Here is an 18791-nt window from a genome sequence, read left to right on the forward strand (position 1 = left end):
AGAGCAGTTTGGGACGTTCAACCACAGCCTGCGGGCCACTCTGGGAGAGAGCGGAAAGGTGACACAGGGGGGTGTGGGCGTGGTGGCTCTGGCCCTGTCCTTCCTGTTCGACATCCTGACCCAGCAGGCCAAGAACCAGACCGGGACGACCCATTTCATCCACCAAATTTTCAGAGAGTGCGAGGATGGCAACAGCTCAGAGATCGGGACCGTCATCACCGACTACCTGAAACTAGTCCCACTGATCGCCAACGACCCCCAACGCATGAAGGAGGAGACCGATCGCTACGAACAAAGACTCAACAGCTCGCTGGTCAGCCATTTTGAGAGGTCAGCCAAGTCCATAAAACACAGTTGGACAGAGTGGAAGATATTCATCCACGGTCTTGCCTTTCATCAGCACATGATGATCCACCAGGTTCGAATGGGAGCGAACATAACAATGGACCGACTGCTTGAAAAAGATTGGGAGAAATATTGGTCGGAGATTAATTTGGTTAATTTGGTTGAAATAACAAATGTTACTGAAGGTCTGATGAGTATTTTTCCAGAAAAGCACCAGATACTCACCCGCTGCAAAGACAAAGACTCAGTCTTCATGGTCAAATTTGTGTCTGATGTAATCTTTTCAGGATTGAACTTCTTTTTGGACATCCAAAGATATTGTCCCCTATATGTTAGCCAGAATGAGGATTATTTTCTATAAACCATGAATTATGGGGACTGAATATCTGCATGGGAAGTTTTTTAATATAAACTATCCGGTCAGTCAGGTTCTGTGATACATATTCTCCATACAGATCACATTTCACCCCTCCTGATCTTTCAGTGACTCCCAAATCCAAAATGGATAAAAAATAAAAATAAAAAATAATAATAATCTGTTATACTAATCTGCAACTCTTCGTTTAATTTCATTCTAATATTCATTAATATTCTTTTACAGTAATATGTATGATCTCATGTGCATGCGAAATACATGTTTTATAGTTCAGGGTAAGCTTGTTTGATGCTTCAGGGGCATCAGGATCGCTTGGTGATAGTATGTTTCACTGCTAACAGTGTTGCTGGTTCAAGCCCCTGGTGCTCATATAGGAATGCTGACTTGTAGCTGGAGGGGCTTTACTGCCTCTCTCTCTCTCTCTCTCTCTCTCTATATACAGCTGGTCAGAGTAAGATCGACATCAGAAAAAATGGAATTCATTGAGTGCCACAAAGTGCTCCAGCTGGGCCGGGATGTGGGTGTGATTCAGAACCCTCATATGGACCACTCGTCCACCGGTTACCCCTCCCTGAACTCATCAGCTCATCTGAACTCCCACTACATGGATGTGCACCGCTCCCTCTCTCCAGAGCAGCTTGGGACGTTCAACCACAGCCTGCGGGCCACTCTGGGAGAGAGCGGAAAGGTGACACAGGGGGGTGTGGGCGTGGTGGCTCTGGCCCTGTCCTTCCTGTTCGACATCCTGACCCAGCAGGCCAAGAACCAGACCGGGACGACCCATTTCATCCACCAAATCTTCAGAGAGCGCGAGGACGGCGACAGCTCAGAGATCGGGACCGTCATCACCGACTACCTGAAACTAGTCCCACTGATCGCCAACGACCCCCAACGCATGAAGGAGGAGACCGATCGCTACGAACAAAGACTCAACAGCTCGCTGGTCAGCCATTTCGAGAGCATAATCAAGACACAAAATGACAGTTGGACAGAGTGGAAGATATTCATCCACGGTCTCGCCTTTCATCAGCACATGATGATCAACCAGGTCCGAATGGGAGCGAACATATCAATGGACCGACTGCTTGAAAAAGACTGGAAAAATATTACAGATAAGATTGGGCCAATACGTCTTGTTGACATGTCAAATGTTACTGAACGTCTGATGAGCATTAGTCCAGAAAAGCATGAGATACTCACCGAGTGCAAAGGCAAAGAGAAAACCTTATTCACAGATTTTGTGTTTGAGGTGTGGATTGCAGGATTGTACTTCTTTTCAGAAATCATCAAAGATGGTACCCAACTGACAAGCCAGCATGAGGATTTTTTTCTACTAAGTAAATATAGGACATAGGCTAAAGTATCACAAGTGTAATAACGTTAACAAGGTTTAATAAGTAAGGGATATTGCCCGAGGTGAAGCTGCTTATACAACAGCTTACCAAGAAAAAGTATTTGTTTCAAAAGTTACTGTATTAACATCACTTAGCTTCCTGTACTGTACAAACTGTTCTTTACTATTACAGCAAAGCGTGCCCTTGGAATTATAAGATTCTATCTGCATTCTGAGTGATTTTTAGATTTTGAGCTTCAAAGATACCAAAGTGAATGGTGGAGCAGATACAACCTTTTACATTTAGCAAGTTTTCATACTTCAACTGACTACCGAATGCAATGGGGACCAAACTGAACAAATAACCACGTAAATCATTACAGTAGGAGATACCGGGGAACAACCAAAGGTTTCAATTAATAAAAACATAACTGGGCGATTCTTTGAAAAACATTGCTAAGCCGTGTCCAGGAACATTCACACAGTTTAAAAACTGTATACTGTACATTTAGTTATTGTAAAAAAAAAAAAAGTGGATTTGTATTTACTTACATCTTATGACTTTATACAATAAGAAGAAATTATATTTTTGAATTTACATGAATTGTTAACCGACCTTTAGTAATGGCTGACCATGAAGAACTGCATGTCCTGAACCAGACTTTTGCAGTGTTATGCCAATTAAACCAGATATAGTACTTTACTTTTGGAAGGTTTCTTTTGGTCGAAATTAAAGATATGAAGTTATATTGTTGTTTTCTCCTGATCAAGAATAAGAAAAAAATACATATTATAATATCATATTACAATTTATCCAGAGATTTGATGTCTGTGGTGTTACTCATAGACAGTGTCACTACGTTTCCAATACTTCACCATGAGCCAAAGCATTACAAATGTCAGATATTTGGTAATACCTCAACAAAACAATCTTTTTCAAGATTTCAAGTTCATCGCTATATAACAACCTGCACAATGATGTTGACATTTGTTTTTATTGGTGTAAAAAAAAGAGTTTTTTGTTGAAAAAAATACGTGATTCATTAAACAGCAATGGGAACCACAATGTATTCATTATAATAACAAGAATGGGCCCAAATAAAGTCAAGGCTCAATTGTGAAACGCAATCTGAAGTCAAAGGTGCTGGTGAAATAGTTTTCCACTCACTTTTGGTAATTTCATAACACCAGTCTTCTGCACAACTATAGCACAGGTGTAAAAGAGGGTGATTCGATGAGGATAAATGAACTGTGGTGGTGTTGTTTCATTACAGTCAATCAGATCGCCTGCAGCCAACTGCTCATTTTATCATGGCCATAGACCATGCGTGTTATGAGAGGCACCATTAGGAGTCTCTCTATGAACCATTAGGCTACTCATGATATCAAAATGGTGAGACAAAATCCATATCTATTTCCCTCTCAAAAAACATGCATTTTCCATTTAAATGCAAGTGCTTGTTTCTTTGTGTCAATGTTATGTTTTTGCAAATCAACAGTTGCAAACCATTGCTATGGTTACATTTCATGTTATTTCCAGAATTCAGTGATCTGGACTCAGCATTCCAGATACCTGGAAAACTCCTAATTCTGATGTCATTCAAGCTGGCTGAAATGTCAGAATACACAATAACGGATTGGGTTATACCCCAAACAACAGTTAAAGATATACTGTAGAAAAACTTTTTAATTTTAATGGGAAATATAAACCACAATATCTAGTGAATGGAGACTTAAATCAACTTGATTTTAATACCTCCAATATTGGTTTTATGGTCAGGTTGTGAAGAGATTATATTAAAAGCAAAGATTAAAAAAAATATATATTATATCAAATGCAATCTTTGATATCATTGGTGGGATTGAATTTCTTCTAAAATGTAATTTTGACATTAATAAAATTCTTATTAGATTCCATAAAAAAGTGCAGTATTCTCATCCTGGATAATTATATATAAACAAAACGTCTCCCCCCATAACTGCTTCATTTGGAACAGTAAAGACCTCAAATATAAGACTGAGTCAATTTTCTAAATGTAAATGTTAAATATACTTTTAAATGTGAATGTTAAATCCAGGAAAGCTACATAGTCAAGCTACATAGTCAAATTCACACAATTCTTCCTGTTACTACTGCAAAAGCACTTATTACCGGTTATGGGAGAACAGTCTTTTTCAAAGTTTGGTGAGTTCTTATCACTAAACTTTGGACTGATATTGATTATACAACTTCATGATGGTATATATACAGCTGCTCAGTGTCACATTGACAGCAGGAAAATGGGCAACAGAGAATGCTCTGAAGCGTACCAGCTGGGTCGGGATGTGGGTGTGATTCCGGACCCTCAAATGGACCGCTCGTTCACCGGTTACCTCTCCACCAACTCATCAGCTCACCTGAACTCCCACTACATGGATGTGCACCGCTCCCTCTCTCCAGAGCAGTTTGGGACGTTCAACCACAGCCTGTGGGCCACTCTGGGAGAGAGCGGAAAGGTGACACAGGGGGGCGTGGGCGTGGTGGCTCTGGCCCTGTCCTTCCTGTTCGACATCCTGACCCAGCAGGCCAAGAACCAGACCAGGACGACCCATTTCATCCACCAAATTTTCAGAGAGTGCGAGGACGGCAACAGCTCAGAGATCGGGACCGTCATCACCGACTACCTGAAACTAGTCCCGCTGATCGCCAACGACCCCCAACGCATGAAGGAGGAGACCGATCGCTACGAACAAAGACTCAACAGCTCGCTGGTCAGCCATTTCGAGAGCATAATCAAGACACAAAATGACAGTTGGACAGAGTGGAAGATATTCATCCACAGTCTCGCCTTTCATCAGCGCATGATGATCCACCAGGTCCGAATGGGAGCGAACATATCGACGGACCGACTGCTTGAAAAAGACTGGGAAAAAACAATCAATAACATGGATAGTAAAGGTCTGGAACGCAATTTGGAAGATTTTACAAACATAGGGGAACGTCTGAGAAGCATCTGTCCAGAAAAGCACCAGTTACTCACTGATTGTAAGGACATAGACCGGAACATACAGGACCTCTTTACAATTGAAGCAGCCTTCATGGTAGGGGGCTACTTTCGGAACATCGAAAAAAATTCTCCCCATTTAATTAGCCAGGACGAGGACTTTTTCTACTAAGTAAATGTAGCACACGCTCTAGGCTTAAACATCACTACGGAAATGTCTTTAACAAGGTTCACAAAGTTACACTGATTGACCTCAGTCCTGAAGGTAACCCATGTTTTGTTTGTTTGAACATCTACATTTGTAATTATTAAACCAAAAAACTAAGGGGTTTGAATATCTGTGTAGTTTTTAAACCGTGATCTTTGCAGACAGTCGGGTCCTATGATAGACGTCTTCCACACCACGTCTTTTGTGGATTGGAACATGGATCGAATTCCAGACCAAAAAAAAAGAATCAATTGTTGTAATCTGTTGTATCAAATTCAATATCAAATTCCCCAGCTTACCTACAAAAAATCATCAGACCCTACACCCCTGCCAGACCTCTTCGTTCAGCCTCCACAGGCCGCTTGGCACCTCCCCCTCTCCGAACCACCACCTCACGCTCACAACTACTGTCTGTTCTGGCTCCACGGTGGTGGAACGAACTCCCCGTTGAGGTCAGAACTGTAGAATCTCTCCCCACCTTCAAGCGCAAACTGAAGACAGCAGCACCTCTCCCCATCCCTCCTTACCTCCCTGTGAACCTTAATTGTTGTCTTTGTGATTTACTTTGTGTTTCGGTATTTTTAGTTGGCTAGGTAAGCAGTATTTGGATAGTTAAGTTTGGTCACTTTTGCTTTGTTGTTTGTTTGTTTATTTGTTTGTTTAAAAAAAAAAAAAGAATTAGGCCCTGGTCCTTATCTTTGTTGTAAGGGTAGCAATTGAAATTGTACTTCCCTCTAGGGTCTTTCAGCACACTTATCCCTGGTTATGGGTATGCACTTTGTAGTACGTCACTCTGGATAAGAGCGTCTACCAAATGGCAATAATGTAATCTATGGTTGTAAATGCTTGGATTTGCTTCCATTGCTTATATATTTTTTCCATAATATGCAGGAGCTCAGGTGAATGTATCCTTATAGCCACTGAATAATGAATGCTTTAAAGTCAGAAAAGTCAGTGTTAGTACTGATTATTCACACAGAGATCATAAAACGCTCTCATGCACCATGCCTAGCTGAATCATTCTGTATTATTCTGTCCTGTATGTGATAAAAAAATGGATTACACATCATAAAACAATATTAAAATAAATCATTATTGACAATAAATCATCTCTGTAAATAATGTATTTTTATTTTACTTTCCAAGGTCTTCACAATGAGCTACATTACCTTCACTGAGGGGCTCTACGTTATGCAGTTTGTATGCTCGATGCAGAGGAAGTCAATTACAAGAGGTGAAGCTGCTTATACAACGGCTTACCAAAAAATGGATTATTCTAATATAAACATTTGTTTCAAAAGTTACCGTATTAATGTTAGTTAACTTCCTGTACAATACAAACTGTTCTTTACTATTACAGCAAAGTGTGACCTTGGAATTATAAGATTCTATCTGCATTCTGAATGATTTTGAGATGTTGAGCTTCAAAGATACCAAAGTGAATGAGCTCCACGCAGATACAACCTTTTACATTTAGCAAGCTTTTATACTTATATAAAGAGTATATTTGTGTAAACCTCACATGTATATTTAGTGCCACATACAGCAAACATCCCATTCATGACACAAACTCATTTTCGTGAAAAATGTTAGTTAGAACCTTCTAATTCTACGGTCTCAAAATATCCTAAAACCTAGCAAGGAATGCATCTTTCTAGTCCCAATCTTGTCCCTATCAAGACTCAATCAGGTTAGATAAACAAGCCTCATGCTGGGTTTGTGTCACTCACATTAGCTAATCTTATCTTAATCTTGTTTAACAGACCACTGAATGCAACATGGTTCAAACTGAACAACTAACCACTTAAATCAGTACAGTAGGGGACACGGGGGAACAACCAAAGTTTTCAATTAATTCAAAAATATTTACAGATATTAGAGCAAATATTTTTAATCCACAAAAGATGCATGTCTTTGCTATAACTTTAGACCAACTATACAGTACTGGGACATTTCTGGCGATTACAGGTCAGTCGATAATTGCGGGAATGAAACTGTTTAAACTGACCACGACTATGGGCCATGTTGCAACAGCTCTGGGTTAAGTTTAAACAGCGTCCAAAATGTCGGAAAACGGACAGGGACATACTTTGTTTTAATACAAGTCAAAGGTTGGTGAAATTAGCATTCCTTACCGTTTACAGTTTTCATCTGATAATTGTCCTGTAGAAATGGTCTAAATTTTGTGTAGCTGACATTAATATGCAATGAATGCCTGGGAAGAAATTGATAAGAGCGAGTGCTAAATAGGATGGAATAAGTGCATGGTAAACATGGAAGATTCAATGTTACATTAAAAGTTACTTTGGCTGAGGCATTACAAATGTCAGATATCTTTTTCAAGATTTCAAGTTCATCACTATATAACAACATGCACAACGATGTTGACATTTGTTTTTATTGGTGTAAAAAATAGTTTTTTGTTGAAAAAATAGATTCAATAAAATCAAGGCTCAATTGTCAAACACTATCTGAAGTCAAGGGTGCTGATGAAATAGTGTTCCACTCACTTTTGGTAATTTCACAAGACCAGTCTTTTGCACAACTATAGCACAGGTGTAAAAGAGGGTGATTTGATGGGGATAAATGAGCTGAGGTAGTGTTGTCATTACAGTACAACAGATCGCCCACAGCCAATTGTTAATTTTATCATGGCCATAGACCATGCGTCTTATCAGAGTCTCTCTATGAACCATTAGGCTACTCATGATATCAAAATGGTGAGACAGAATACATATCTATTTCCTCCTCAAGGAACATGCATTTTCCATTTCAATGCAATTGCTTGTTTCTTTGTTTCTTTGTGTCAATTTTTTGTGTGTTGTGAATCAACAGTTTAAACTGTTGCTATATTTGCATTTCATGTTATTTTGGGAATTCAGTGATCTGAACTTAGCATTCCAGATACCCGGAAAACTCTGATGTCATTCAAGCTGGCTGAAATGTCGAATTACACAATAATGGATTGGGTTGTACCGCAAACAGCAGTTAAAGATATACTGAAGATAAAACTTGTTACATTTTCTTGGGAAATATAAACAACATTATCATTAGCATTAACATTATCATATTCTTTTAAGAATGGAGACTGTTGATTGTAATGCCTCCAATACTGGTTTTATGGTCAAGTGGTTAAGAGATTATAAACAAAGCAAAGAAAACATTTTGAATATTACATCAAATGCAGTCTTTGACATAATTGGTGGCATTGCATTTCTTCTAAAATGTATTTTAATAAATAAAATTCTTATTTGATTCCATAAACAAGTACCGTATTGTCATCCTGGATAATTATATATAAACAAATCTTCTCCCCTCTGTTACGATTGCAAAACCTTTTATGACTGCCAATGCGAGGAGAGTCTTTTTTGAGATTTAGGTGAGTTTTTAATCATTAAACTTTGGACTGATATTGATTGTACAACTTCCCGACAGTATATATACAGCTGGTCAGTTTCATACTGACAGCAAGAAAATGGGAAACTTTGAGTGCTATCAAGAGTACAACCTGGGTAAGGTAGTGGGTGTGATTCCAGACCCTGGCATGGACAACTCCTTCACCGGTTACCTCTCCCTGAACTCATCAGCTCATCTGAACTCCCACTACATGGATGTGCACCGCTCCCTCTCTCCAGAGCAGTTTGGGACGTTCAACCACAGCCTGTGGGCCTCTGGGAGAGAGCGGAAAGGTGACACAGGGGGGCGTGGGCGTGGTGGCTCTGGCCCTGTCCTTCCTGTTCGACATCCTGACCCAGCAGGCCAAGAACCAGACCGGGACGACCCATTTCATCCACCAAATTTTCAGAGAGCGCGAGGACGGCAACAGCTCAGAGATCGGGACCGTCATCACCGACTACCTGAAACTAGTCCCACTGATCGCCAACGACCCCCAACGCATGAAGGAGGAGACCGATCGCTACGAACAAAGACTCAACAGCTCGCTGGTCAGCCATTTTGAGAGGTCAGCCAAGTCCATAAAACACAGTTGGACAGAGTGGAAGATATTCATCCACGGTCTTGCCTTTCATCAGCACATGATGATCCACCAGGTCCGAATGGGAGCGAACATAACAACGGACCGACTGCTTGAAAAGGATTGGGAGAAATATTGGTCGGAGATTAATTTGGTTAATTTGGTTGAAATAACAAATGTTACTGAACGTCTGATGAGTATTTTTCCAGAAAAGCACCCGATACTCACCCGCTGCAAAGACAAAGACTCAGTCTTCATGGTCAAATTTGTGTCTGATGTAATCTTTTCAGGATTGAACTTCTTTTTGGACATCCAAAGATATTGTCCCCTATATGTTAGCCAGAATGAGGATTTTTTTCTATAAACCATGAATTATGGGGACTGCATGGAAAGTTTTTTAATCTAAACTATCCGGTCAGTCAGGTTCTGTGATATATATTCTCCAAACAGATCACATTTCACCCCTGCTGATCTTTCAGTGACTATCAAATCCAAAATGGATAAAAAATAAAAATTAAAAATAATAATAATCTGTTAAACTAATCTGCAACTCTTCGTTTAATTTCATTCTAATATTCATTAATATTCTTTTACAGTAATATGTGTGATCTCATGTGCATGCGAAATACATGTTTTATAGTTCAGGGTAAGCTTGTTTGATGCTTCAGGGGCATCAGGATCGCTTGGTGATAGTATGTTTCACTCCTAACAGTGTTGCTGGTTCAAGCCCCTGGTGCTCATATAGGAATGCTGACTTGTAGCTGGAGGGGCTTTACTGCCTCTCTCTCTCTCTCTCTCTCTCCACTTGCACTTGTGGTGTTCTTCTTCTCAATGGACTTTCCCTGGTTAAATAAAGGATTAATAAGCATTCACTCTTGTGTTAGTGTCTAGTATTAACACAGAGAGAACTGTGTGCTCTCATGCATCATGTCTTGCTAGATCATTATGTATTAATACATACTCTGCAAATAAAATTATACACAATAATACAATTAATATATGCATAGTCATTAATAAATATAATTATCCTAATGATACAATCGGAGAGCCCTCCAAAATATATCTCAAGATATCAAGTTTATTCTTCATTGTCAGACCTATTTTAGGCTTCAACCCACTCTAAAATGTACTGCAGCCTCATAAACAATTCAAGGCACTGGTTCCATTCATTTGGTTTTTCCTGATTGATTTTACATGAAAAGGTTCAATCGAGACAGCGCAATCTTAATACACACAGAAAAGGTTGACGTCATAGATAATTCCTTTGGTTCGATAGGCAGGTAAACTAGACAGAAGAAAAAGACAGGTATTTAAATGGCATGTGTCAGTGTGTGCATGTGAGTCTGTGTGTGTCAGTAAGGTTCGGTGAGGACACTGCTTGGGTAGGCTCTTGGGAATCAGACAGCCATCTTAAATCTCTAATTCACAAAGTAGCCAGTTCATAGAATTAGTATAACATGGACAGTGTTAAATACAATATAAACCACAAACTGCATGTCAAAAAGCTACTGTATGAGAGAGATAGCAATAGAGATTACATTTCACCACAAAAAGACCATACTAAACTCAGGCATGTTTTAACCTGAATGCTTTTGCATTCCAGCTGCACAGGTGTACAGGTGTTCCTAATAAAATGCTCAGTGAATGCATCTACACTCTATGTGCCATGTGCCAGCACATCACATAGAACATCACATAGAGTAGATTGTACTGTATTGATGGCCCATGAAAAGAAGGGGTAATGCAGTGAAATGGGCTTACTTAATTTAAAAAAATTCAGGAACAAACTACAAACAGACAACCCAAAAATGCCCCAATTGCACAATCTCCACTTTTCAAAGGTCCATATCTCTGGTTTGGATGGTCCAAAGTCCTTGAAATCTGGTATTTCAAATCTCACAACTCTGGTGTCAGAAACGTTCTTGCACTTCAAACCTTGAATCTAAATGACCTTGAATATACCTCTGAGAGCCTCTGGGACCATATTTGGGTGTGCATATCTCCAGAATTAGACGGATCCACTGGCGGAAATTTCCCTGAGTGATGAGCATTTGCCCCTTCCTTTATGCAGCCAAATATCAAACAAAACAATTGCTTAATATTGGAGATATAGAGCTTCAAATATTGACTGAACTCAAATATTGCTCGTTTTTCAAGGTCAAAATTAAGGGGTGTGAGCCAGTTTGGATCAGGCAATTTTGGGCATCGGAGGCCTGATTTCCAAAGGGCTCTAACCCAAAAACAGTTTGTCCGATTGAGCTCAAGTTTTCAGTTTTATTTGTATTTCTCCTTGATACCTACCAGCCCTCAAATTAAGAAAATTTGCGATTTGAGATTTGTGCGTGGTGCAAGGTGGTTGAGTTTGCCATGGGATGACCCATATATACAGTACTGTGCAGAAGTCTTAGGCACCCTAGACTTTATTATATATATGTTTATTTTTTTGTGTGTGTTAGCATAAAAGAACACATTTGAGATTTACAAATATTCATTTTCCAAAAGATGTAATTTTACAGAGACATTTTTGTATTTAATTTAACATATTACTGTAAGCAATTGACTACTTTCTACATAAAAACTTGAACAAGGCTGTCTGAGATCAGAAGCAAGCAGCCAAGCGAAGTCTGCAGAAGATCTGTGGCACGTTCTCCAACATGCTTGGAACAACCTCCCGGCCGATTGTCTTATAGAACTGCAGGACAGTGTTGGTTATCTCAGAGAAGTGATGCAGTTTTAACGCCAAAGGGTGGTCACAAAAAATATAGATTCGATTCAGTTTTTAACTATTCTGCCAAATTACTGAAATGTAATGTCAAATGTATGGTATGTTTATTTAGGACCTTTAATTTAATTATTTTTTAAAGAATCTTATCTGTACAGAATGTTATACAGGTGCCTAAGACTTTTGCACGGTACTCTATATCTATAAATATAAATATAAATAAATAAAAAATCCTATATCATTCATTCCCATTTAGGTACCCAGTGTGCATGCACTGCTGCCAAAAAGCCTCATAGTCAAACACGGTCTCCTTTATGAAGTGGCTTCTCCTGCCACTGGGCTGCTCCCATTGGAATCCATGTAGCTGGTAAGTAGAAGCTCTCTCCAGTTCTAATATATCTTGATGGGGACAATGCACCCACTGCTGCCGCGTGGCCCGTGACGTTAGTCTAGGGCTAGCTGATGATAGCTGAAAATGATGAAACTGAAAATGTTGATGAAAGGCACCAGATTAAGATATATTTGGGCTGGCAGCATGGTGGCATAGTGGTGAGCACTGTCGCCTCGCAAAAAGGTGGTCATGGGATTAAATCCCAGATTGAATCCCAGATACTTTCTTTAAATTCTCCCTGAGTTTGCGTGGGCTTACTCTGGGTACGCAATGTATGCCAGGTTAGGTGTGCTGCTGCCATTGACCAAGGCACTGGCCTCAGAACAGGGGTTTGTCCTCGGGCAGTGCACTGTGGCTGCCCACTGCTCCTAAATAACTAGAATGGGTCAAACGCAGAGGACAAATGACCCCACAGGGTTCAATAAAGTATAGAATTATAATTCAATTTAACACTGCAGTGAAAATCCATTGGTAATGATTCAATGAACTGTTTTAATGAAAAAAATTAAATTCCCTTCATTATCCATGGGCATACCCTGTATATCATGCCCTGATCATCCATCATTGTGTGTGACTTTTTCTGTTGTTTTGAGTATATATATGAGTGTGTAGTTTGTGGAAAATAGATTTTTGTGAATAATCTTGTTCAGATTAACTATGAAATGTGGCCATGGGAGGACAGTCTTGTTCTTTCTGATTAGTTCTTATCACTGAACCTTGGACTGATATTGATTGTACAATTTCCTGGCAGAATGTATACAGCTGGTCAGAGTAAGATCGACATCAGAAAAAATGGAATTCATTGAGTGCCACCAAGTGTTCCAGCTGGGTCGCGATGTGATTCCGGACCCTCAAAGGGACCACTCGTTCACCGGTTACGTCTCCCTGAACTCATCAGCTCATCTGAACTCCCACTACATGGATGTGCACCGCTCCCTCTCTCCAGAGCAGTTTGGGACGTTCAACCACAGCCTGCGGGCCACTCTGGGAGAGAGCGGAAAGGTGACACAGGGGGGTGTGGGCGTGGTGGCTCTGGCCCTGTCCTTCCTGTTCGACATCCTGACCCAGCAGGCCAAGAACCAGACCGGGACAACCCATTTCATCCACCAAATTTTCAGAGAGCGCGAGGACCGCGACACCTCAGAGATCGGGACCGTCATCACTGACTACCTGAAACTAGTCCCGCTGATCGCCAACGACCCCCAACGCATGAAGGAGGAGACCGATCGCTACGAACAAAGACTCAACAGCTCGCTGTTCAGCCATTTTGAGAGGACAGCCAAGTCAAGAAACAACAGTTGGACAGAGTGGGAAGATATTCATCCACGGTCTCGCCTTTCATCAGCACATGATGATACACCAGGTCCGAATGGGAGCAAAGATAACAATGGACCAACTGCTTGAAAAAGACTGGGAAAAAAAGATCAATAACATGGATAGTAAAGGTCTGGAACGCGATTTGGAGAAATATTGGGAGGCGATTAGAAATGTTAAAAAAAGTTTGGTTGAAATGACAAATGTTACTGAACGTCTGATGAGTATTTTTCCAGAAAAGCACCAGATACTCACCCACTGCAAAGACAACTTTCCGGACTTATTTGTGTCTGATGTAATCTTTTCAGGATTGTACTTCTTTATGGACATCGAAAGCTATGGTCCCCTATATTTTAGCCAGAAGGAGGATTTTTTCTATAAACCATGAATTATGGGGACTGAATATCTGCATGGGAAGTTTTTTAATATAAACTATCCGGTCAGTCAGGTTCTGTGATACATATTCTCCATACAGATAGACATTTCACCCCTCCTGATCTTTCAGTGACTCCCAAATCCAACATGGATCAAACAAAACAAAAAAAAAGAATAATCTGTAATACTAATCTGCAACTCTTCGTTTAATTTCATTCTAATATTCATTAATATTCTTTGAGAGTAATATGTATGATCTCATCTGAATGCAAAATACATGTTTTATAGTGCAGGGTAAGCTTGTTTGATGCTTCAGGGGCATCAGGGTCGCTTGGTGATAGTATGTTTTGCTGGTTCAAGCCCTTGGTGCTCATATAGGAATGCTGACTTGTAGCTGGAGGGGCTTTACTGCCTCTCTCTCTCTCTCTCTCTCTCTCTCTCTCTCTCTCTCTCCACTTGCACTTGTGGTGTCCTTCTTCTCAATGGACTTTCCCTGGTTAAATAAAGGATTAATAAGCATTCACTCTTGTGTTAGTGTCTAGTATTAACACAGAGAGAACTGTGTGCTCTCATGCATCATGTCTTGCTAGATCATTATGTATTAATACATACTCTGTGCTATATAATTATCCAAATGATACAATCGGAGAACCCTCCAAAATATATCTCAAGATATCAAGTTTATTCTTCATTGTCAGACCTATTTTAGGCTTCAACCCACCCTAAAATGTACTGCAGCTTCATAAACAATTCAAGGCACTGGTTCCATTCATTTGGTTTTTCCTGATTGATTTTTACATGAAAAGGTTCAATCGAGACAGCACAATCTTAATACACAAAGAAAAAGGTGATGTCTTAGATAATTCCTTTGGTTAGATAGGCAGGTAAACTGGTATGTAAATGGCCTGTGTCAGTGTGTGCATGTGTGTCTGTGTGTGTCAGTAAGGTTCGGTGAGGTCACTGCTTGGGTAGGCTCTTGGGAATCAGACAGCCAGCTTCAATCTCTAATTCACAAAGTAGCCAGTTCATAGAATTAGTATAACATGGACAATGTTAAATACAATATAAACCACAAACTGCATGTCAAAAAGCTACTGTATGAGAGAGATAGCAATAGAGATTACATTTCACCACAAAAAGACCATACTAAACTCAGGCATGTTTTAACCTGAATGCTTTTGCATTCCAGCTGCACAGGTGTACAGGTGTTCCTAATAAAATGCTCAGTGAATGCATCTACGCTCTATGTGCCATGTGCCAGCACATCACATAGAACATCACATAGAGTAGATTGCACTCTATTGATGGCAAGTGAGGGATTCTCGTCCATGAAAAGAAGGGGAAATGCAGTCAAATGGGCTTACTTAATTTAAAGAAATTCAGGAACAAATTACACACAGACAAAAATGCCCCAATTTCACAATCTCCACTTTTCAAAGGTCCATATCTCTGGTTTGGATGGTCCAAAGTCCTTGAAATCTGGTATTTCAAATCTTACAACCCTGGTGTCAGAAACCTTCTTGCACTTCAAGCCGTGAATCTAAATGACCTTGAATATACCTCTGAGAGCCTCTGGGACCATATTTGGGTGTGCATATCTCCAGAATTAGATGGATCCACTGGCGGAAATTTCCCTGAGTGATGAGCATTTGCCCCTTCCTTTATGCAGCCAAATATCAAACAAAACAATTGCTTAATATTGGAGCTATAGAGCTTCAAATATTGACTGAACTCAAATATTGCTCGTTTTTCAAGGTCAAAATTAAGGGTGTGAGCCAGTTTGGATCACGCAATTTTGGGCATCGGAGGCCTGATTTCCAAAGGGCTCTAACCCAAAAACAGTTTGTCCGATTGAGCTCAAGTTTTCAGTTTTATTTGTATTTCTCCTTGATACTTACCAGCCCTCAAATTAAGAAAATTTGAGATTTGAGATTTGTGCGTGGTGCAAGGTGGTTGAGTTCGCCATGGGATGACCCATATATACAGTACTGTGCAGAAGTCTTAGGCACCCTAGACTTTATTATATATATGTTTATTTTTTTGTGTGTGTTAGCATAAAAGAACACATTTGAGAGATTTACAAATATTCATTTTCCAAAAGATGTAATTTTACAGAGACATTTTTGTATTTTATTTAACATATTACTGTAAGCAATTGACTACTTTTTACATACAAACTTGATCAAGGCTGTCTGAGATCAGAAGCAAGCAGCAAACCGAAGTCTGCAGAAGATCTGTGGCAAGTTCTCCAACATGCTTGGAACAACCTCCCAGCTGATTGTCTTATAGAACTGCAGGACAGTGTTGGTTATCTCAGAGAAGTGATGCAGTTTTAACGCCAAAAGGTGGTCACAAAAAATATTGATTCGATTCAGTTTTTAACTGCCAAATTACTAAAATGTAATGTAAAATGTATAGTATGCTTATTTAGGACCTTTAATTTAATCATTTTTTAAAGAATCTTATCTGTACAGAATGTTATATAGGTGCCTAAGACTTTTGCACAGAACTGTATATATATATATATATATATATATATATATATATTTAAATATATATATATCAGTGGAGGCTGGTGACTTCCAGAATTGAGGAGGCCATTTTTTTCCGCTTGCTCACTTCACTCGCGATGGAATGTTCCCTGTTCTCTTATCTGTCTTTGTGCTGGCCAAAGGCATACTATTTGGAGTGTAAGCTACAGTCAGAAAGTTCTGGCTGATGAAATTTATTGTGCAGAGCTTAGCCTTGTGCCTTCCTGAAGAAATGACATTGCTGTAAGTCTATGAGCCTGCCTGATAATTAAGCTGAGAAATGACATTTGGATGTAATATAAATGCCAAGTGAACATGTGTAAAAGGCAGGAATTTTAATTATGTAGTTAAAAACAATTTTGTTTAGCTTACATTTTTCATTCTTCTACAGCTTCAACATGTAATCACCAATTTAATCAAGTTTAGCATATAAAAAAGATAAGATAACACTTTCTTTATCATATGTAGTTTTATTCAATATATTTAATATAAAATATGTAAAAATATGGTTCCAGTTGGCTTTATCTAACGTTAACGTTATCCACTAGAGGGCAGCACTCTAATCGTATTTAGAGTGAATTTCCTCACAGAGCAACAATTCGGTAATTTGATATGGAAGATTATTAAATTGACTTGTAATAAAACGAAATGGACTACATTAAAAATAAAACTGTTCAATAAATCCCAAATGGTGTCTAACATGACCTATTGAAAGTCATTCCCACTCCCTAGTATCTGGAATCTGCATATCTCCAGCCCAAGATCTCAAATTGTGCTAGAATCTCGCCGACTTCCGAGGTAGTTTTAAGCAAAAGTGTTTGGCCAAATGAGCTATAAACTCCAGGGATGATAGCCAGGGGTGTTCTCTAAATTTCCTGAAAAGCACAAGTTGATAGGACAGCCACTATGGCGAGTGTTTGTTTGACTGAAGTGACTAGCGAATTCTCAAAATGGCTTCTGTGTTGAATAGAAAGGAAAGGAGAGTTGATTCCAAATGAACCAGTAGCATGTGATTGGACGAACAAAATGTCAATCTTTGCCCTGGACACAATGCATGGTGAGGCCAGGCCTCCGTTGCCCACCCATTTTCAGTGATCTGGCCAATCACATATTGGCATGAAAAAAAATGCATTACATTGACTTCTATGAGAATCTCATTTCCTAGGGGAGGCCTGGCCTGGCCTCCCTTAATACAAACTGATAGGGAAATCTGGCCTGTTGCTTTACAATTGCAATATTGGGTTTTAGCCATGGGAAAATTTAGATTTATGAACAAAACTAAAATAATATGAATATAAAAAATAAAAAATATGTTTTTTGTTAAAATAAATAAATAAAATAAATATATTTATTGTTTTTTTTAAATCTCTCTCTTCTCTCAAATTATTGGGGAGGCCAGGCCTCCTCCACCTCTATGGAGGAGCCTCCACTGATATATATACATATGAATAAAATATCCTATATCATTCATTCCCATTTAGGTACCAAATGTGCATGCACTGCTGCCAAAAAGCCTCATAGTCAAATATGGTCTCCTTTATGAAGTGGCTTCTCCTGCCACTGGGCTGCTCCCATTGGAATCCATGTAGCTGGTAAGTAGAAGCTCTCTCCAGTTCTAATATATCTTGATGGGGACAATGCACCCACTGCTGCCGCGTGGCCCGTGACGTTAGTCTAGGGCTAGCTGATGATAGCTGAAAACGATGATACTGAAAATGTTGATGAAAGGCACCAGATTAAGATATATTTGGGCTGGCAGCATGGTGGCATAGTGGTGAGCACTGTCGCCGTGCAAAAAGGTGGTCCTGGGATTAAATCCCAGATTGAATCCCAGATACTTTCTTTAAGTTCTCCCTGAGTTTGCGTGGGCTTACTCTGGGTACGCAATGCATGCCAGGTTAGGTGTGCTGCTGCCGTTGACCAAGGCACTGGCCTCAGAACAGGAGTTTGTCCTCGGGCAGTGAACTGTGGCTGCCCACTGCTCCTAAGTAACTAGAATGGGTCAAACGCAGAGGACAAATTACCCCACAGGCTTCAATAAAGTATAGAATTATAATTCAATTTAACACAGCAGTGAAAATCCATTGGTAATGATTCAATGAACTGGGTTAATGAAAAAAATTAAATTCCCTTCATTATTCATGGGCATACCCTGTATATCATGCCCTGATCACACATCATTGTGTGTGAGTTTTTTTGTTTTTTGTTTTTTGTTTTTTTTTCTTTTGTTTTGAGTGTA

At 39.6% G+C, this 18791-nt stretch overlaps 3 protein-coding genes across 4 annotated transcripts in view; 2 read left to right on the forward strand and 1 right to left on the reverse strand.

The window, feature by feature from the left end:
• necab2 (N-terminal EF-hand calcium binding protein 2) overlaps positions 1-18791 on the reverse strand; it is a 183304-nt gene that overhangs the window by 37393 nt on the left and 127120 nt on the right. The gene's annotated exons all lie outside the window — the stretch shown is intronic.
• On the forward strand, positions 4336-6352 carry LOC133131441 (uncharacterized). The gene is made up of 2 exons (XM_061246808.1): positions 4336-5135; positions 5541-6352. Exons 1-2 carry the CDS (start codon positions 4404-4406, stop codon positions 5709-5711), a joined length of 903 nt encoding a protein of 300 aa, XP_061102792.1. The 5' UTR covers positions 4336-4403; the 3' UTR covers positions 5712-6352.
• LOC133130413 (uncharacterized) lies at positions 12177-13736 on the forward strand. The gene is made up of 2 exons (XM_061244998.1): positions 12177-12308; positions 13084-13736. Exon 2 carries the CDS (start codon positions 13125-13127, stop codon positions 13734-13736), a length of 612 nt encoding a protein of 203 aa, XP_061100982.1. The 5' UTR covers positions 12177-12308; positions 13084-13124.

The sequence above is a fragment of the Conger conger genome, chromosome 6 (genome assembly GCF_963514075.1).
Source record: "Conger conger chromosome 6, fConCon1.1, whole genome shotgun sequence".
NCBI lineage: Eukaryota > Metazoa > Chordata > Actinopteri > Anguilliformes > Congridae > Conger > Conger conger.

Excerpts from the sequence above, each read along its gene's own strand:
- LOC133131441 (XM_061246808.1), top strand. The coding sequence starts at position 4,404 with ATGGACCGCTCGTTCACCGGTTACCTCTCCACCAACTCATCAGCTCAC. Across the intron at positions 5,136-5,540 it reads CAATTGAAGCAGCCTTCATG|CTTACCTACAAAAAATCATC; the intron begins GTAGGGGGCTAC and ends CAAATTCCCCAG.
- LOC133130413 (XM_061244998.1), top strand. The coding sequence starts at position 13,125 with ATGGAATTCATTGAGTGCCACCAAGTGTTCCAGCTGGGTCGCGATGTG.